The sequence below is a fragment of the Peromyscus maniculatus genome, chromosome 11 (assembly GCF_049852395.1).
Source record: "Peromyscus maniculatus bairdii isolate BWxNUB_F1_BW_parent chromosome 11, HU_Pman_BW_mat_3.1, whole genome shotgun sequence".
Taxonomy (NCBI): Eukaryota; Metazoa; Chordata; class Mammalia; order Rodentia; family Cricetidae; genus Peromyscus; species Peromyscus maniculatus.
In genome coordinates, this window is record NC_134862.1 from 64,421,662 (window position 1) to 64,441,937 (window position 20,276).

The following is a 20,276-nucleotide window of genomic DNA, read 5'->3' on the forward strand; positions in this document are numbered from 1 at the left end:
CACAACTCATTCCCTTTTTCATACACTCATCTTCATTAGGTCCTTTCTCAGCTGTTTATTCATAATGCTAGGATCACTTTGAGGAAACAGAAATTAACAGAAGTGAATTCTGTCCTACGAAGGACTCCCCTGCTTTCCAAACCCAGCAGACAAAAAAAGACCAGCCATTGCTTCACCATGCTACAGAACAGATGCTACAGAAACAGGTCAATGGTACTGAAGAAGAGGTCAAGAGAGGCCTCTTAGTATCTCATTTGTGCTACCTGTAACTAGGAGCAGCAACACAGTCATTCACAGGCTCAGTCTCCCCATCCTGAGACAGCAGTAACAGCCTACCTACATTGCCCGCTCTTAGGAGAAATGTTTTTTAAAGTGTTACTACAATGTGTGACATAAGTCCTCAAACACATAAACAGACAGACAAACAAACAACAGCTGCTGGTGTTATCACCATTTACCACCACCACTGTTGCTATTTACACTCCCTCACAAAGGATGAGACTTCATTTCAATTCTAGCTCTACTGACAGAATAGGGGACATCCAGGGAAGCCAAATTTCTTTCTCTACGGCCCTTCACTGTGTGGAAGACACCAGGAAATCCGCACCCTACAGAGTCCTTTATCCTCTCGTGTGCTTTGTTAAAACAGAACACTTTTTTTCAGGCCATCTCTTAACTTTCTAAAATAAGTCCTGTGTTCAAAGGAGGCACTTCTGAGCCAATTATGATGGCACATGCCTTAATCCCTGCACTAGGGAGACACTCCTGAAGCAGAGGCAGGAGGATCTCTGTGAGTTTGAGGTCAGCCAAGGCTACAGGTCGAGACCCTATATTTAAAAAAAAAAATCTTCATAATGCTAGCACTCATTTGCTTTTTTTTCTTCTCCCACAGGTACACAAGGTAGTTTCAGGTGCTGTATTAAATGTCAGGTTATACTCCTAGTGACTAGTAAAAGGTATGCTTGTATATTGCATATTATACCTCGGTTTTAGGTTCTAATATAGTATATCAATAGACATTGACATCCTCTATAATTTTAAGAGTTTCAACATGTCCTGGGATTTAAAAAGCTTGAAAACCATTGTTCTAAGGCATAAAAAAAAAAAAAATAAAAAAATAAAAAATATAAAACTTCCATAAAGCACACTTTCTGGGGCTAGAGATATAGCTCAACGGGTAAGAATGCCTGCCTAGCACTAGTGAAAAGCCTTGGGTTCAATCTCTAGTAAGGCATAAACTGGAAGTGGTAGCTCATACATGTAATCCCATCACTTGAGAGGTAGAAGCAAGAGGATCAAGTCATCCTTGACTACATAGGGAGTTCAAGGCCAGCCTGGCATACATGAAACCCTTTCTGGAAAGGAGGAGGGGAAGAGGATGGAAAGATAGGGAGAGGGATATGGGGGGAGAAGTGGGGTTCAAGAAGCGGGATTGAGACTGAACTTGCCCACTTTCCTCTGTGATTGCATCCCACCTGTCTATCTTCAAAAGACGAATTGTTGGGAGGATGACTGGGGACTGGGCTCAGTGGATACAGAGCTCACTCACTGCACAATCATGAAGACCTGTGTTTGGATCCTCAACATCCATGTAAAAGCCTGGTATGGCAACATGCATCTGTCGCCAGGACAGGGGCAATAAAAGCAGGTGGATCCTTGAGGCTTTCTGGCCAGGCAGTCTAGCCAAATCCACAAGGTCTAGGTACAGTGAGTGATATGTCTTCAAAAACTAAGGAGGAGCTGGGTGTGATGGCACACACCTTTAATCCCAGCACTCAGGGCAAGGGCAAGCAGATCTCTTGTGAGTCTGAAGCCAGCCTGTTCTACATGGTGAGTTCCGGTACATGTTCCAGGGTCATTTAGATAGACTGTTTAAATAAATAAATAAATAAACAAACAAACAAATAAGGTGAGGCCAGGCTTTAATCTCAGCACTCAGGAAGCAGAGGCAGATGGATCTCTGTGAGTTCTAGACCAGCTAAAGCCATATTTTAAGACTGTCTCAAAAATAAATAAGATGGAAAGCAACAGGAGATATCTGATGCCAACCTCTGGCTTCTAAACACAAATGCATGTAAGTGGGTGCATACCTGTACACAGAAGTACACATGCATATACACGCACGCACGCACGCATACACAAACTAGCAAGCAGTAATTTGCTCACTATTTATGAATACTCAATAACAGAGCTGCACCTTAGGACTTACTTAGCTCCTTATTTCTGACCTAAGTTCTTTATTATAGTATAGGCCTCCTTCAATAATAAGGCTTTTTAAAAAAAAAAAAAAAAAAAAAAACCTTTCCTGTATGAGTATTTTTGATCAAATAATTTATCCCAGGAATTCAAAGGGCTAGTTCAAGGCTCAGGACTGCTTTAATTTTGAACTTAATTATGATGGATACAAACTGAAAACTGAACTTATCAAGGCACACTTGAGATGTAAGTTAATTGTGGATGCCAGAGGATGTAAACTCTGACTTCCAGGGGTTTCTTATTAATTGTGAACTATTTGGGTGAACTTTTTGTCAAATCTAACACAGTATTGCTACTCTACCTGTAGTCTGGCTAAAGGCTATTTCTAGATGTGTCAGCTGTCACTGCCATGCAGTTCACTGTGCTTACATTACTGGTATTACTATTACAGCATCTCTAATTGGGCTGACTGCGTCAAATTTACACAGCACTCATTTACCTAGGCACCCATAACTGCACTAACTGCTACCCGCTGACAGTGAACAAAGAAGGGAGCAATCACGGGAGCCCTGCCTCCCTCAGAATTTTAATACTTGTTGTGAGTAGCCTCTTTGGAAAATGCTACACAACCCATTTACTAAACATTTGGGAAATGATATTTCTTCCTTCTCATATGCATAAAATTAACAAAACTAACAGTTTTAACACTATCTTCTCTTACTTCATGGAGTTTGGGGTACACTGTTTTGGGGCCTAAAATTCACATGTACCTGAAACCCCCAGCTAGTATAACTCGGTCTCTCAAATGTTTTCCTAATGAGGACTGAAGCCAGGACTAGTTTTCCATGGTCACTCCAGGTCAAATAAGATTCTTAGGTTCTTATGATCTGGGCCTTCACCCAAAAGCTGATCCAAAGCCAACCTCAGGGATGGATGGACAAGTATAATCTTACCAGGATACTCACCCTAACATACTTCACAGAGACAATAAAGAACAGTTTATACCTCCTGCCTCTACTTTTATTCACTCATTTAAATCATATTTGTAAATGTCAAGCATCTAACAATCACTAACCATCATTTGCAAGCATTATTTAAAATACACTACACTGTACTTTTATTTGCAGAAGTCCCGTAAAGAAAAAGTGTGGTTTGTGCCCCATCGGGTGGCCAAACTGGAAATTTCAAACAAGTTCCAGCAAGGCAAGTGAACCCTAACTAATCAACATAATACCATTGAGACACTGAAGCCTGCAACACAAGTTTTCCCACGGGAGGGTTCTATAAATGAAAATCATAACAACACCACGGCAATGCTTCCTTCTACCTGACATTAAGGGAAGTGCAGTTCATGCAGTACGTCTTCCAGATCATGGAAAAGAAAATTAGTTCATGGCCATTGCTTTCTGTTTATTTAAGTTAAACAGAAGTCTCATGCTGGAGATGTAGTTCAGTGGTAGAGGGGCTTGCTTAGCATGCCCAAAGGCCTGGGTTCAATCCCCAGCAATGGAAACAAAAGGTTTCACTGAGTTTTCTAGTCACAACAAACTCTCAATTAAAAACATTTTTTAATTTATTAATTTTTTGGTTTATTTATTTATTTATTTATCTGGGGGGGGGGGTGTTTTTGTTTTGTTTTTAAGACAGGGTCTCACTATGTAGCTCTGTCTGTCCTGGAACTCATCACGTAGACCAGGCTGACCTCAACTCACAAAAATCCTCCTGCCTCTGACTCCCAAGTGCTGGGATTAAAGGTATACATCACTATGTCTGGCTTTTCATTAAGTTTTTTGAAAAGATGATTTTTTTTAAACATTAATTTTATGTTAGGATTTAAAATAGCTCCTTAAATTCTCTCTTCATAAGCATAATTAAACCATAACAAAACATAGAAATTTAGAGTTGAATGGGTGCTTAGATTATATGAGGCTTACTTAGAAACCAAAGTTCAGTTCTCCAACACTACACACAGATGAACAACCTGAAACCCCAGAAGGAGGAAGTGATTTCATCAGGGTCACACAGCTAATGTGACCTGGTTCCTAATACTAAAACATATAGTGCTCAAGAAACTTGCCGTGTGTGTGTGTGTGTGTGTGTGTGTGTGTGTGTGTGTGTGTGTGTGAGAGAGAGAGAGAGAGAGAGAGAAAGAGAGAGAGAGAGAGAGAGAGAGAGAGAGAGAGAGAGAGAGAGAGACCCCACACATTTATATGACACCAAGTGGCTTAACCTTTCTAGACCTGAGTTTCTTTGCTTGAAAAAGCAAGGAAGTAGATAATCTTTAAAATTCTCCTTCAATTCCTAAACTTTGGAGAGCTCATTGTTTTAGTATCTTATGCTTACTACAATATACACTGAAAAAAGTCATTCTTAGTTCCTGAGAAACCAAAGCACAAGACTCTAGGGAGAAAAAAAAAATCATGTCAGCAATCAAAGGCATCAAATATTTGCCTCTTTTGTTAATATTCTGTAAAACATTATCTGCTCATACTAGTCTATTAGGATGAAACTGGTCTGAATTAATTTCAATTAACCTATTACAGACCTCTAAAATACACAACCATTGATTCTAAATTTTTTGAAAGGATTGTTACAACACTTATTGAGGTTCCATTTTCCACCCTGAGATTTGTATTCAGGTTATTGGAAACAAAGATAGTTTCTGACATTTGTATTTATTCTTGGTAAAATTGTTCATAAACATCAACTAGATGTCCTATATATGGTCTTTCCTTGCCTCTCTATTCTTTTGTGCTTATTCTGACTATGAATGCCACAATTTTTTAGTTAAAGACTAATAATTTTCAGGATGTTGATGTGATACTATCAATAATTTTAGCAATTCAAGAAATTAAAAGTTAAACCAAACACTTAGGATATAGAATAGGCCTTAAAGGCTCTGGTCCTGTATGTATTTTTATTTATTTATTTATTTATTTATTTATTTATTTATTTATTTATTTATTTTATGGAAACGAAGAGCAAAAGCATTCTTTCCAGGGCCTCACAGCTCACATACACAAGAACTAGCGCTTACCATGCTGCCATGTATCCATAATACTACCTATAATTAAATATTACATAGAACTAGAGATGTAAACACAATGTTCAGCTTCTAGCTAAAGCTCCACCTTACTCAAGTAATACTAATAAACTGGCATAAACAAAGAAGCTGAACAGTTCATGTTGGTTCAGGGCACTAGAAGGCAGCCTAGGCTTGAATTAAGGGTAATACATCAAAATTTCATCACCAGTGCTTGAAAAACAAATCCAAGTGTCTGCTCTGCTGACTGTTTTGTAGAGCATCATTTCCAACTACATGAAAATACATATTACAAAAAATTAAGCAAAGATCCCAGGCAAAACCTAACTTTCCAATATAGATACCTTTTTTCCCTGACTTTTTTTTTTTTGAGACAGAGTCTCTTCCCTGATATTTTTAAGTAGCTAGCATTCTGACCTTAAAAATTCTTACTCACATCTTTATGCTATTTTTAAAGGAATAGCACCAAATCTTTAGAAATAATACATAACACAAAGACTACACTCCCATGCAAATGTCTTTAATGGTTCCAACTCACAAAGAAAAAAGCCCCTTCTTTTTCATCTTGCCTAAGGAACAATGAATTTACCAAGAATAGGAGTTGCATAGTAGGGAATCTCTCTATAGATTTGATTTCCACTAGCCACAATAAATGAATTTTTCAAAAAGTAATTTATAATTGGTCTGAGAAAGATAATGCAGTCACTCAGAAGCATAGGAATTCTGTCCCTCTGTGACCAATCTAGAGTATCCATTTAGAAATAAGAGTAACCAAATAGACTATGTAAATTGAGGGGTCCCACAGTCACTGTGGTTACTCCAGCCACAAAGCTGACATTACAAATCAAGGGTTAATTGCATTTTAAAACTAAATCATATGCTTCCCCTTCCAGTCCAAGATCTTCCAAGTTAATTCTGTGAAACAGTCCAATGTTGAAATACTTAACACGAATCACAGGATCCATCCAGCCACTGTTACTCTGACCAGAAATCAAGCATTGCACACTATGTAATAATAAGATGTGCTCGGCACGCTCCAGTCCTAGCCTCTCTGAAGACCTGGCAGTGGTGCTCAAAGTACTGGAAGGAAGATGAAAACCCTTCTTTCAATGAAACCCACCATCTGGATTCTAGCCAAGGTTTTAAAACTGACTGAATGTTATTACAAACAATAAATCAACACTCTACAGCCTGAAATGTTAGAACCTTTTCTTACAGAATGTGGCTAAAGAACAAACACCACAAGGAAACTGACGAGAAAGTATTAGTAATAAGCCATTCATTTCTAGCATTAAATACAGCATACTATAAATAAACTTATTTTACAATCTTCAAGATTCAGTTTAACCTAACTACACCCTTCCCCCCAAGTCTTCAATTATTACATTGGCTACATGAATAAATGAACTTACTGCTGTTGCCTAAACACCCTATCACTAAATTTATATAAAGTTAAAAAGGGATCCAAAATATTTTAATTCATAAAACCTAGCCAGTGTATGTGTATGTGTGCTCCTATTGATTTTATACTCTTTGTTCCTGCTCATAGCATAGATGTGAATTCCTGGAGGTTACAGATCTGGCTGTCTTTCTCTATGCAAGAGCTGAGCTACTAGCTTTTGAGAATAACCTATTGCAAGCTTAAAACCCTTCAGGTATCCTATCTTCTAAATACATAAGTGGTTTTCACTGTCTTTACTATTCCCAATATTGACTCAAGGTTCTTTACACTATCTATTAAATACCCTCCCTCCAAAAAGCTGTGGAAGAAGAAACTGAGAGGAAAGGAGGAACTAGACTCCTGTAATACACAAGTAAGGTACAGTATTTACATTACCGTGATTTTCTCCCTAACAAAAACTTAGCAGAAAATCTGAAATTTTAAATGATCCTCTTGCCTCCTTCCTCTTCCCTCCATTCCAAAACCTGAGAAGAGTGAAAACCCAAAGATGCATACATAGTTCGTGCCATCAGTACAAAGACTAGACAACCGTCTCCTTGTCAAAACAGAACGACTGGTTCAGCGCGTTTGGAAACTATAACCACTGCATTAGGTGATGGACATTTCACTAAGTTTCCATCCTGTTACAGAGCCTTTGTCAACAGTGGGCAAGTGGGGGGTAAGCCGACGGGCTCGGTGGCACGAAGGCAATCGCTGGAGGGGCTTATCTTGCAAGAGCACGATTCCTCGGCGGCGGCGAGAGGTGAGTGAGCGGCGGGGAGCACCTAACCTTGGCGCGGGGGTAATCTTCCGCGGTGGGGACCTGAGGTCGGGGGGGAGAGGGGAGGGGGTGGCGCCGAACCGCCGCGACCCCGGGGCCGCCGTCACACCTGCGGCTCAGCCTCCCACCACCATGCCCCAGCCCCAGCCCCGGCGGTGCCCTTCCTCTCGCCGCCGCCTGCATATCCGTTACCCCGGCGGCAGAGGGCTGCGGGGGAGGGGAAAAGGACGGCCTGGCCGCCGGGGGCCAGAAGCGCCGGGGATGCCGCAGTGGCTCCCCGCGGCGGTGGGTCAAAGTCCGCCCCCGGGCCGGGGAGCTCAAGGCGGCGGCGGCGGAGGTCGCGGCTGGGGAGATGGCAGCCCCTCCGAGCCCGCCCCAACCCCGGCCGCCGCGGGTACCTCATACTGGATGTACTGCTTCCTCCACTCGGGAGTGATGTGCGCGGAGAGGTGCTCGGCGAACTTCATCCTGCCGTGTCCCCCTCACTCCCACCCGGCTCCGGCAGCTACAGGCGGCGGCGGCGGCAACAGCGACTCCGACTCCTCCCCACATGGGCCCCGGCGCTGCGCGGAGCGGCGCTTCTCTCCTCCTCCGCCGCCGCCGAGGTCTCCTCAGAGCCGCCCTCCCGCCATCTTCCTCCTCCTCTCCATAGCCCCGCCCCGCCCCGCCCTCCAGACGTCATCGCCATGGTAACCGCCTACGCCGCTCGGAGGGAGGGGGCGGGGTATGGGGCGGGGCCTCGGGGGGAGCTTTCCTCCATGCTCCGCCTCTTTGGGCCGGACGTGGTGAAGGCACCTCCCTTGACCTCTTCCGCCTGTCTCCTGTCTTCTTCCTACAGCTAGCTGCTCTCTGCTTTCTACAGCCTGCCTGGGAAGCAGAGCTGTTGTTATTTCAATTAATATTAGTACTGGAGCAACAATAATCCACACAAGACGCTTACATTTGCAGAGAACTGTGCAAATATTTTTTTTCCATTTTAATATTGATTCTTCATAAAACCCTTAAAGATGAATCAGCACTAATCCAAATTGAATAGTTGAAACAGTTAAGAGCCAAATGTATTTAAAGGAACTTTATTTGCACACTCTAGGTGCTCAATAAATGCTTGTTGAACTCAATTTAAAATGTCAGTGCCAAAAAATTGGGCTGTTTCTGTCTGTTTCAATCTAATTGTCTAGTTAGTCCTGGAGCTACCAGAAAGGCCCGAGCACCTGGATACAAACCAGGACTGAAACTAGTCTGTGATCCAGCTGACTGGGACTGGGGGCAAGGGTTGAGAGGGGAAACAACGCTGGGAGGAAAAAGAATCCTCTTTGAATCCAGCCTCTGGTGAGACAGTCCTGAATGCAGGCTGAACCTCTGGGAAGATACCACCTGCAGAGCAAAGTACCACATTCAGTGTGAGAGTGACTGCCCTGGAGGACTTATTTGAGGCAAAAGTCCAGGTCCCAGCCAGGGTGGAGGAGCCCTGGATAACAGTAGCTGACATTTTTTTTATAGCACGTCTGTCCTAGCCCCTATACCAAGCACTGTTCTAAACCCCTTATATGTACTTTGTCCTTGAATTCTCACAACTTTGATGAGATTCAAAGACTTGCTAGGGAAGTATTGTACCTGGGACAATATAGATCTCTGCTGTTGGCTTCCCAACACACACACACACACACACACACACACACACACACACACACACACACACCGTATTTTTTTTCTTCTTCCCTTCCACTTAATTTCTGCCAATGGTGTTCTATAAATGTTTCTTCAGGAGAAAGCTAGGACATTCGGCTTGGTGAAAAAAAGTCTAAGTCTTTCTGGCAAACTTTTGTACAAAAGCCTCAACCTCTAGTGAAGGGCCTGAGAGATGGCTCAGCAATTAAGGGCAGTCCTGAATTTGATCCCCAGCATCCACGTCAAAGACCTCACAATCACCTGTAACTCCAGCTCCGGGGATGTTTGTGGCACCTGAGGGCATCTGTATTCATGTGCATGTACCCACATATATATGCATAACTAAAGATAATAAACATAGATTGTTTTTAAATAGAAAGAAAGAATAATCAAGGCCAAAGAGAAGGAAAGGAGGAGATGGAGGACTAGTCTTCAGCCTGGTACTCCTCTGCCCACCCCCACCCCCACTTCTAAAACAGTGTGACACCAGGAGGAAAACCCAGGCAAAAGGGAACATTATACACTGGGTGTACTGCTCCCACAGCACAGCCCTCCCATGCCTTAATTGTATATAAGATTCAGGAACTGTGGTCCGGTTGAGGGAAAAATGAGATTCTTAGCACCAGCTCTAAAACCAATAATTCTTAGTTTTTCTCCAGGCTGACTCAAAGCCCAGCTGCCCAGTCAGACACAAAGTCTTTATTTATCCACACAAGTAGGAAAAAAAAATTGAGACAGGGTCTCGTTAAGTAGCCCTGGCTGGCCTGGAATTCTCTATGTAGACCAGGCTGGCCTACAGCTCAGCAGAAATCCTCCCCTACTTCTGCTTCCTGAGTGCTGGGATTAAAGGCGCAAACCATCATACCCAGCAGAAATTTCTTTATTTCTAGCATTATTACAAATGTTTTATTTGAACGGCATTTACTGAACACTTACTCTCTGTAGAATATAAAGCCAAGTGTTTTAAAGATACTATGCATGGTTTGCTCTGAACCAGAAGGCCCTCTGCTCAAGACTTCCCTTTGTGAACATAATCTCTATTTAACAAAACCCTGGTGAGCATTAAAATATTCCAGGCATGCCCTTTGGGAATGAAGGACAGTTCAAAACTACACAAAACTGTCTTTTCCTTGAAGGAAATCACAGTCTAGTCAAAGTGACGAACAGACAGACTAATAGCCTACAATGGGATCTATGCTGTGAGTAAGGTTTAATAAGGAAACAAATATCTAGCTGAGGAGAAAGTAAAAGAAACAGTGTCCTGGAAATGATTTTGAAATCCTGTCTCAAGCAAAAAGGGACACCTCAAAGACCTCCAGGGCATATAGCAAAATGCCAGGATTGCTAAAAAGTGACTCGATGTTATCTGACCCAAATATCCTTCAGAAGGCTGAAATTGTCTGCTTGGTAGCCAGCCCCTCCTCCCTGGTCTGGTCCTTGTCCATTCACTGTACTGCCATTAATAGTTGATCAGACCATGAGCTCTTGGAGGATAAGTTGCTCATTTTTCTTATCTTCTAAGACTGAGCACAGTGCCTGGCACTTGGGCATTGAAAAAGAAAGAAAGTAGGAAAGGAAAGAAGGGAGAGATAAAGGAAGGATGAAGAGAAGGCCACAGAGGTGGAGACAGAAAAGCAAGGCAGGCCAGACCACCTGAAAGAAATCTCAGGAAATGAAGTTAAATTGGAACAAGATGGGAAAGCAATTGTGGTAATTTGAATGTAATTGGCCCTCATAATCTCACAGGGAGTAGTACTATTAGGAGGTGTGGCTTTGTTGGAGTGGGTATGGCCTTGTTGGAGGAAGTGTGTCACTGTGGGGTGGGCTTTGAGGTTTCCTATGCTCAGGATACTGCCCAGTGTCTCAGTCGCTTTCCTGTTGCCTGCAAGATGTAGGGTTCTCAGCTATTTCTCCAGCACCATATGTGTCTGCACACTACCACACCATGATGATAATGGATTGAACCTCTGAACTGTGTGTTGCCACATCAATTAAATGTTTTCCTTTATAAGAGTTGCCATGGTCATGGTGCCTTTTCACAGCAATAGAAACCCTAAGACAGAAACTGATCACAACACCAACATGGAGTCTGAAGTGTTTTTAGTAAGTGCCTAACTTGGGTCTGGGCAAGCAGTGCATATACATGATCCCAACACTGACTCTAGAAATAGACCTGAAATAAATTTCTAATCTCGTTTTTTACAAGCTATATGGCCTTGACCAAGGTACACTAGCCTTTAAAGGCCCAGTTTTCACAATTCTACAAAGGCCATTAGAATATCTCCGCAATAAATTATTTTGTGGGTTAAATGAGATTCTGCACTGACAGCACTTTGCATGAAGATGGCCCTGATTGAGCAGTCTGTAACTGGTAACCTCTCAAAACCTGTCAGCAGGGTGAGGGATGGACTAGAATGGGGACAAACTCAAGACTGGTGTAGCAGCAAGCACTTACTATGTACTGGCACTGGCCTAACCACTTTGCAAATGCAAATCTAATCCTCACGTAGGAGGTAGTTCCTATGGTTATCCTCATTATCCTCATGTGGGCGCTCAGTAAAGGCAGAGGGGGTAAGTGTCTTGCAGATCACCCAACTAGTAAGTGGTAGACCTGCCTTTGAACCCCTGCCGCCCTGCTCCAGGGTACCTTGAAGCATTGCATTATGTGTCTGTTGATGCAAAGTTCAAGCTAGATGTGGCATATGAATCTGATGACAGGGGAGACGGTGTTTCCATACACTGAGATGAGGAATGCACACAGAGAGTGGGTTTGGGGGTATCCCTGGATGTGTTAAGTATTTGGAATTCTCCAATTGAGTGTACAGCTCTAGAGCTTTAGAAACAAGCTGATACTGAAGACTGGGGAGTGATTCACATTGAAATGATAATTAAGTCCAGCAAGACGGCCCAGAGATAAAGCATAGACCTGAAGGGAAAAAGAAGCCTAGGGAACATCCTTGTGTCAGGCTGATGAAGAAGAAGAGGTCAAGGAAGGAGGCTAAGATGTGGCCAGAGTGGGCAGCAAGACAATTAGGAGTGAGTGATGTCAAGAAAGATGTAAAAAGGTGAACGTTTCATAAAGGAAGCACCGATCGATCGATAAGCCAAATGTCATAGAGAAGTTGAGCTGTCCGACTTCTAAGCTCTTGGGTTTAGCAAGTTGAAAATCATTAATAGAGGCTGGAGAGATGGCTCAGCAGTTAAGAGCATTGGCTGTACTTCCAGAGGACTTAGGTTCAATTCCCAGCAACCATATGGCAGTTCACAACTGTCTGTAACTCCAGTTCCAGGGAATCTGACACCCTCACACAGGCATATATGCAGGCAAAACACCAATGCACATATAATAAAAATAAATAGCCAGGCAGTGGCACACATCTTTTATTAAAGGGATTAATTGCTTCACTTTAATTTCAGCATTTGGGTGGCAGAGGCAGGTGAATCTCTGAGTTCAAGGCCAGCCTGATCAACAGAGCAAGTTCCAGGATGGCCAGAGCTACACAGAGAAATCCTATCTCCAAATAAATAAGTAAATTATTTTAAAAAGTTATGTAAAAAAAAAAATGAAGTCATTAATAACATCAGGGGAGAAAACAGCCTTGATAACATGAAGGCATGGTGAAGGCTGAGTAATGCAGAGCATTTTGTTTCTGTCGGTCCTACATTGTACTTACTCTGCGTACCTGTTGTGCATACCTGTTGTAGAGTGACCAGGAGTGAGGATTTAATAGTATACCCGGCAATTTATTTAGAAATTCATAAGCACTAACTCTGAACGCTTTATATTTATCACACATAATTCTATGTTTGGGAACAATTATACTTACCACAAAGTAACTGTTTTAGACCTTAGAATTATGTGTGATAAATATAAAGCCAAACTGTTGCCTGGAAAAAAACAAGACTGGCGATCATGAAAGCAGAGGAACTGACCTGCCGAGGAATCAAATCTGAAGGTGCACCTTAAGCTGAGCTAGCCATGGTATCACAAGAGTTAAGATCACATTCAAAACACATCCCAGAATCACACTCACGCAGGGCCCAATGCAGCTTTGAAATATGATCAATTTACAGACTCAGAGGTTCAATAGATGGGCTCTGGATGAACTGCAACTCCTTGAAAGTAACATGAAAAATGCAAAAGTTTTCCTGTTATTTAAATATTTTCTTAGAAAGACTGTACATCTCAAAAGTTTGCCCAATTTAAAGATATTCAGACTGACAGCGCTTGGGTGTTAATTTTTCTTCTTCTTCCTCTAAAGTGAAAGCACATTGGGTCTGGAGAGATGCTCGGTGGTTAGGAGAACTGGCTGGTCTTCCAGGGGACCTGGGTTCCATTCCCTGCACCCACATGGCAGCTCACAACCTTCTATAACTAGTTCCAGGGGACCCAACACCGTCCTTGGGCACTGCAAGCACATGTTACACAGACATACAAGCAGGACAAACCCCATACACATAAAATAAAAATAAATAAATCTCAGCTGGGCAATGGTGGCTCACGCCTTCAATCCCAGCACTTAGGAGGCAGAGGCAGGAGGATTTCTGTGAGTTTGAGGACAGCCTGGTCTACAGAGCAAGTTCCAGGACAGCCAGGGATATACAGGCAAGCCCTGTCTTGAAAAGAAAATAAATAAATAAATCTCGAAAAAATAACTTAAAAAAGAAAAAAAAAACAGGACTAGGAATTTCAAATACAGTTTCAAGGTAGTCAGTCAATGGTGTGATTTCTGGAAATACATCTATTTTTAACACAAATGAAATTAGATATATCTCGCTGGGGGCTGGGAGTGGGGTGCCTGTGGCCTGTATGTCTTTGTGGTATACATACATGTGTGTTTGCACTCATGCCTGTGTACCTATTTAGCCTGGAGGCTGACATCACTAGCCTTCCTCTACTGCTCCTCACCTTGTGTTTTGAGACAGAGTCTCTCACTGAACCTGGGGCCCATTTCCCTTGGCTAAGTTGCCCGACCAATGAGTTGCTGGTAACCACCTTCTTCTACCCACTCCAGCGCTGGGGTAACAGACACAATGTGCAGGGCCTGCCTGGCTTTTTAACGGGTGCTGGAGATTCAAACCCCATCCTCAAGCTTGCATAGCGGCAGGCACTTGACAGCCTGGCCATCTTCCCAGCCGCTTGAGTGTTTTCTTGGTGGTGGTGCAAGGTATTTTGCAAGCTATGAAAGAGCGTGCCTGGACCAGGGCACAGCTCCATGATAGAGTGCCCACTTAGCATGCATAGGCTGCTAGCTTTAATCTGCAGCACACACACACACACACACACACACACACACACACACACACACACAAGGTTTATGATATTTGCTTTTATTCACCATCCATTCAACAAATCCCCATTAATCAAGTACTTGCCACCAGACACTCTTCATGGCACTATGGATAGGACGGTGACTGAAAACCCCTGATTTGGAGGAGCCTGCTGAACCTTGAGAGACACACACAAAACAGAGCAGGGTGTAACAGGTTACCTGGGGACACACGAGTGTGGAGGAAAGAAAACAGGGTGGGGAAAGCAAGCACACTGTATAATTTTATATAGGGGAGGGAGGGAGGCAAGGCCTTCCTGATAAGGTCAGTTTTGAGTTGGAAATTTCAAGGATGAGTGAGAGCTGTGCAAATGGAGGTTGGAGGTAGCAGTGGGAGGTGAGAATGGTCTTCAAAACTGAGGAATCTGCAAAGAACGAGGCCCTGAGACTGAACTGTGCGGAGTGTTGGGAGAACAGCAAGAATACCAGCGTGGCGAGAGTGTCCCAGGGAAAGTGGCGGCGCCAGACAGGGAGGAGGAGGCTGCGCTGGCTGGGCTAAAGAGGAGTGAACTGAGGCCTTTTTTGGGTTGGGGAAGGGACTTTACAGGTCATAATACTATCTCTTTTAACTCACCTATGCATTTAAAAATAGTAGCACATAAAGTTTACCATTTTGGTGATAAGCATACATCCATAGCATTCAGTATGTTGATAGTGTTGCACGGCCATCGCCACTATCAATTTCCAGACCTTTTCTTCGTCTCAAACTGAAAGCTGTCTCTAATAAACATTAACTCTCTATACTCCCTTCTCCTAACCCTGTGGTGTGCTGCGTGTAGCCACGCCTCAAAGATGGCGCTGGCTTCCGCCTTCCACCCTCCTGATGGTGAGCACTCTCTGTGATAAACAACTCCTTATTTGGCTAAGGCTAAGGGTTTGGCTTGCTTCTGCGTACCTGGACCTATCCTCAGTACCCACGTGGCAGATTGGGTTTGGCTGCCCAGAAGCTATTTAGGTTGTGGGCTGGCTTTCCCCGGGGTCAGAAGTCAGAAGATTGTTTCAAGGTTCCTGAATAAACTGCTTGGAGAAGAGCCTGGTGTTGCGTCTTCCTTGCTGGTCGAGGCAGACGCGACATAACCCTTGGAAAATTGTGTTGGACTTTCTGACTTTACGAACTTTTCTTCTTCTAGTTTCCGACTATGCTTGGTTTCTTTCACTTAGCACATTCTTTCCACAGTCTATCCATGTTGTAGTATGCATCATATTCCATTACATGCACTGTTGACAACTGTCTGCTGATGCACGTTGGAGCTGTCTCTACATTTTGACTATAGTGCATACTACTACTATGAATCTTGATGTACACACACCTCTGCATCCCTGCTTTAAGCTACTGTGACCCTCTAGCAGTAGACTTCTTGAATCATACGATGCTTAAGTGTTGTACTTTCTGGAGAAACGTCAATCTTTTGGATATCATCCATCAGATAAGGCTTGTCTGTTTCTGTTGTGTGAAAAACAAGTCTCCAAAGAAGAAAAGGAAAAAGTAAGGTGAGTGCTTAACAGAAATTTATCTCACAATTCTGGGGGCTAGGAGTAAAAACCCCAAGGTGTCAGTAAAACCTTGTTCCCTCAATGACACTGGTGGGAAATCTGGGCTGTACCCTCCCTGAGCTTCTGGTATTAGAAGCGTTTGGTGTTCTTGGCTTGCTACTGCACCAGTCCCCCTGCCTCCTCCATCACATGGTACTCTGCCTGTGTGGGTCTGTGCTTCACACACCATTCTCCCTCCTCTCTACTTTTTCTTCTTCTACAAATACCAGTCTTGTTGCATTAGAACCCATTCGAAGCCACTATAAGCTCATCATAACTTGATTATACCAGCAAAGGCCCTGAGTCCAAATAAGATCTCATTCTCAAGTAGGACTTCAGTATAGCCTTTTGAGGGGCTACAAGTCAGCCCACAACACAGAGAGATTATAAACACACTATTGAAGAGATTATAAACACACTCTGTCCAAGGGAGATTGGGAAGCCAACAGCGAAGGTGATGAGAAGTGGCAAGAAATTGAAATACAGTTTAAAGCCAAAGCAGGTAAGACTGGATGTAGCAGATATGAGTTAAAGAGAGGTATCAAAGAAGAGTCCAAGGTCTTCTGCATGAGTAACTAGGATGGGGCTGGGAAATACTGCAGAAGGAATAAGTTTGAGGCAGAGAGTGGAGCGCACAGATTCTACTTTGGACATGCTATATTGAGAGTGTTTGTCGGACATCCAGGTGGATATGCCCAATAGCAATTTGTAGTCTGGAAGTCAGCAGAGGAGGAAGCCCTAGATAGAGATAGAAATTCATATAAACTCATGAGTCAACAGGATAAGATGGTATTTAAAGCCAGGAGTCTCCATGGGATCACTTAGGGAATGAGGATAGGTAGAAGAGAGAAGAACTCTAAAGACAGATCCTTGGGGCACTCCCGGGCTGACTGCTGTGAGGAGGAGGAATCTGCAAAGGAGACTGAATGAGAGAGAGGAAGTCACTACAAGGGGAACTCATCATTGCTTTGAAAACGCTTCCTTAAAAGGGAGCAGAGTAATAAGGTGATAGTCGGGTTAGGATGTAATAATAGAGAATTTCTCAAGATAGGAGAAATAGCAGCACATATATATTATGATGGGAATGATTCAGTGCAGAGAGGGGGGAAGGGTGATTATGCAGGAAAGAGAGGAAACATAAATTTTCTCGACATAAAACCAACCATAAATATCTGTGTGTTTGACTAGACAGACAGGAACAAGGCTTACTTTGGGTTAGAGATTTCAAGTGATTTTTATTCTTGGCACGTTTTTTGTATTGTTTTTAATTAAATCTACAAAAAACAATGTGTTCTATTTTAATAACTGCAGAGTCGGTGACATCCAATGAGTGTGGAAATGTACCCCTGTGGCATTTGATTGTGCAAGCTACAGGGCAGAAACCAGTGGGTTGGGGAGAGAAGGGAGAGAGAGAGAAAGAGAGAGAGAGAGAGAGAGAGAGAGAGAGAGAGAGAGAGAGAGAGAGAGAGAGAGAGAGAGAATATCCAGGGACTGAAGCTCAAGAAAAGGCTCAAGCCATGTCTCAGAGAAGGCAGAATAGCACAGTCATGGAGGTGACCAGCTTAGGAGGAGGAGGAGGGACCTGACTTCTGTTCAGTCTTGGGGGCGGAGATAATCATGATGATAATCAGGGCAAAGCTAGTTCCCGGATGCTCAGGAGGGAAGCTGAAGGAGCTCACATATAAACTCTCTCTGAAGGACACAAGTGAATCCATGTCCTCAGGGGAATGAGAGCTGAGTTGCACAGGAGTTGTGGGAGCCCTCTGAAGTCTCCGGACTCTAGTGGGGAATTATCTGTCTGTAACAAAATTGCCTGAGCATTCATTCCAGAGCAGAAGTTGAGGGAAAGGGTAGATTGATCTGAGATTAGGAATGTAAAACTTTCTTCGATACAAAGAGATAATAACAGACATGATAACAAATAAGATTTATTCTATTTTGTATTTGTTCTTTAATCATAGCAATGGAGGGTAAAATTAACATTAGGGTAAAGAATTGCCACAAAAGGCAGGGATCTTAAAAGAATATTATGGTCTCCATTGCGCCGATGAGGAAACAGAAGCTTAGGGGACATGACTGACACCAGGATTTTGAATGTCTGCATTGGAGCTGTCTTCCTAGACAGTGAGTGCTGCTGTGGGATTGTCTATATGTCAAATTGCTCTGATTGGTCAATAAATAAAACACTGATTGGCCAGTGGCCAGGCAGGAAGTATAGGCGGGACTAACAGAGAGGAGAATAGACAAGAACAGGAAGGTGGAGAGAGAGAGACAGACAGCCCCCACCATACCAAGCAGCATGTGAAGATGCCGGTAAGCCACGAGCCACGTGGCAAGGTATAGATTTATAGAAATGGATTAATTTAAGCTATAAGAACAGTTAGCAAGAAGCCTGCCACGGCCATACAATCTATAAGCAATATAAGTCTCTGTGTTTACTTGGTTGGGTCTGAGTGGCTGTGGGACTGGCTGGTGACAGAGATTTGTCCTGACTGTGGGAAAGGCAGGAAAACTGTAGCTACAGAGTGCCCCATGTTAAGTCTGATGCCAGCCAAGACCACTGCTCGCTCTAGGCTTAGAATAAGCTTATATCCCTACCCCAACTCTCGACAAAAAGCATAGGGTCCAGATTTGACGAAATACACGCTCCTGCCGGGGGGTCTCACCTCAAAGGGAAGTAGCCAAAGACATGGGGAGAACGACAGCCTCTCCTCAGAGAGTGAAGCAGATTTGGGGGCAGCAGTGAACATGGGCGTGTCCAAAGCTGACTGCTAAAGATGGGGTACCATGCTGCTGCAACCTCTGCTCGGTCCTTGGCTGTGAGCTTTTCTTGGCATCTGTCTGCCTTTTTCTTAGATTTGTTTTCCTGCTTCCACACTGATACTGTGAGCTACCCAAAGCCATCCAATAAAATCTATTTCTGTTTAAGGTAACCAGCATCAGAGTTTCCTACTTGTCGCCAAGAACCATGAGCGGGTCATGGGGATTAAGAAATGTGCCCATGGCTGCTGCTGAAGAATTTATAACCACATACAGAGAGATTTTCTATGGATGTCAATCAGTCCCTTTCATTAGCCACTCCAGGCTTTGGCCAAAAGGCTGACAAATAAAGTGGCCATTGTAGCAAGGATAGAGGATTCTCTCCATCAGAAGCAAGGATGGAGGATTCTCTCCATCAGTGAGGATCTGACAGTCAACAGGGACCAGTGCTGAGTCCTTAACACACTGTTACACTGGAGTGGGGTTGGATTAGTTAGTAACAAGGGAGCAGGTTAATCACATCACTCTCTTCTCATCGTCGGCATGGGAAAGACAGGCAGCATCTTCTCACTGATACAGACACTTGTCTGGATGTGGGTTTTTGACCAGTTTTGTCTCTGCCAGTCATATGGCCGTAAACACCAGTAATCACCATTTACTATTGCTCCTGCCAAAGAAGTGAGGGAAAGAAAAAAATGGTTTCCTTGTTCTCACCACATTCTCATCTCCTACAAACCCCTGGCAATAGAGTGGTGGAATGGCTTGTCGATGACTCGGTTACAGTTGGGTGCTGTGCTACCAGAAGAGAGATGCTTTAACCAACAGTCTATGTAAGAAGCTGCTTCTTGGGGATGGAGAGATGGCTCAGCAGTTAGGAGCACTGGTTGCTCTTCCAGAGGACCCGGGTTCAATTCCCAGAACCCACAGTAGGAATCCCCAGTGGGTGCTGGGAATTGAACCTAGGTCCTCTAGAAGAGCAGTCAGTGCTCTTAACCACAAAGCCATCTCTCCAGCCCCTGATTCTGACTTTCAAGGTGAGACAGGTGTCGAAGTGGATGGGGTGGGTAGGTTGGAGTGCATCAAAAAACAAGGGGACTCTGCAAAGCACCCCTTATAATCCCGTGGTGAAAGTCAGTTGAGTATGTTCCAGCGCTCAACATCAGATCACCAAGAACTCAAACCCCTTGGGACGAAGTTTTCAGTTACCAAGTAATGAAGCATGATCAGCCAAAGTTCTGGTTGTGGAGCACAGGTAGGCCCAAAAGAAAGTTAGAGATGCCACGCCTGGACTTGGGCTCACACTGAAGTGGGGTCTCCTGTAGGAGCTGCTGTGGTGTTCTTCCTTGCTTTGTTATCTACAGCATGATGCATTTCCTTTGTTTGCTCTTTTCATTGTCCCTAGCTTCCTGGGGTGTGTGTGTGTGTGTGTGTGTGTGTGTGTGTGTGTGTGTGTGTGTGTGTATGGGTATGTGTGTGTGTGTATGTGTATGTGTGTGTATGGGTGTGTGTGTGTGTGTATGTGTG

The 20,276-nt window shown here is 43.5% G+C and overlaps 1 protein-coding gene across 2 annotated transcripts in view; it reads right to left on the minus strand.

Annotated features, from left to right (window-relative positions):
• Positions 1-8,133, minus strand: part of Xpr1 (xenotropic and polytropic retrovirus receptor 1) — a 164,011-nt gene extending 155,878 nt beyond the window's left edge. Inside the window, exon 1 of one of the 2 annotated variants that reach the window (XR_013043343.1) lies at positions 7,860-8,130. Coding sequence is in view for 1 of the 2 variants with exons in the window: in XM_042258340.2 (XP_042114274.1) it covers positions 7,860-7,928 (69 nt within the window). In the remaining variant the exon portion in view is untranslated. Of the gene's footprint in view, positions 1-7,859 lie in introns of both variants that reach the window. The other variant, XM_042258340.2, reaches the window with a different exon arrangement.
• Positions 8,134-20,276: the final 12,143 nt, after the last annotated feature.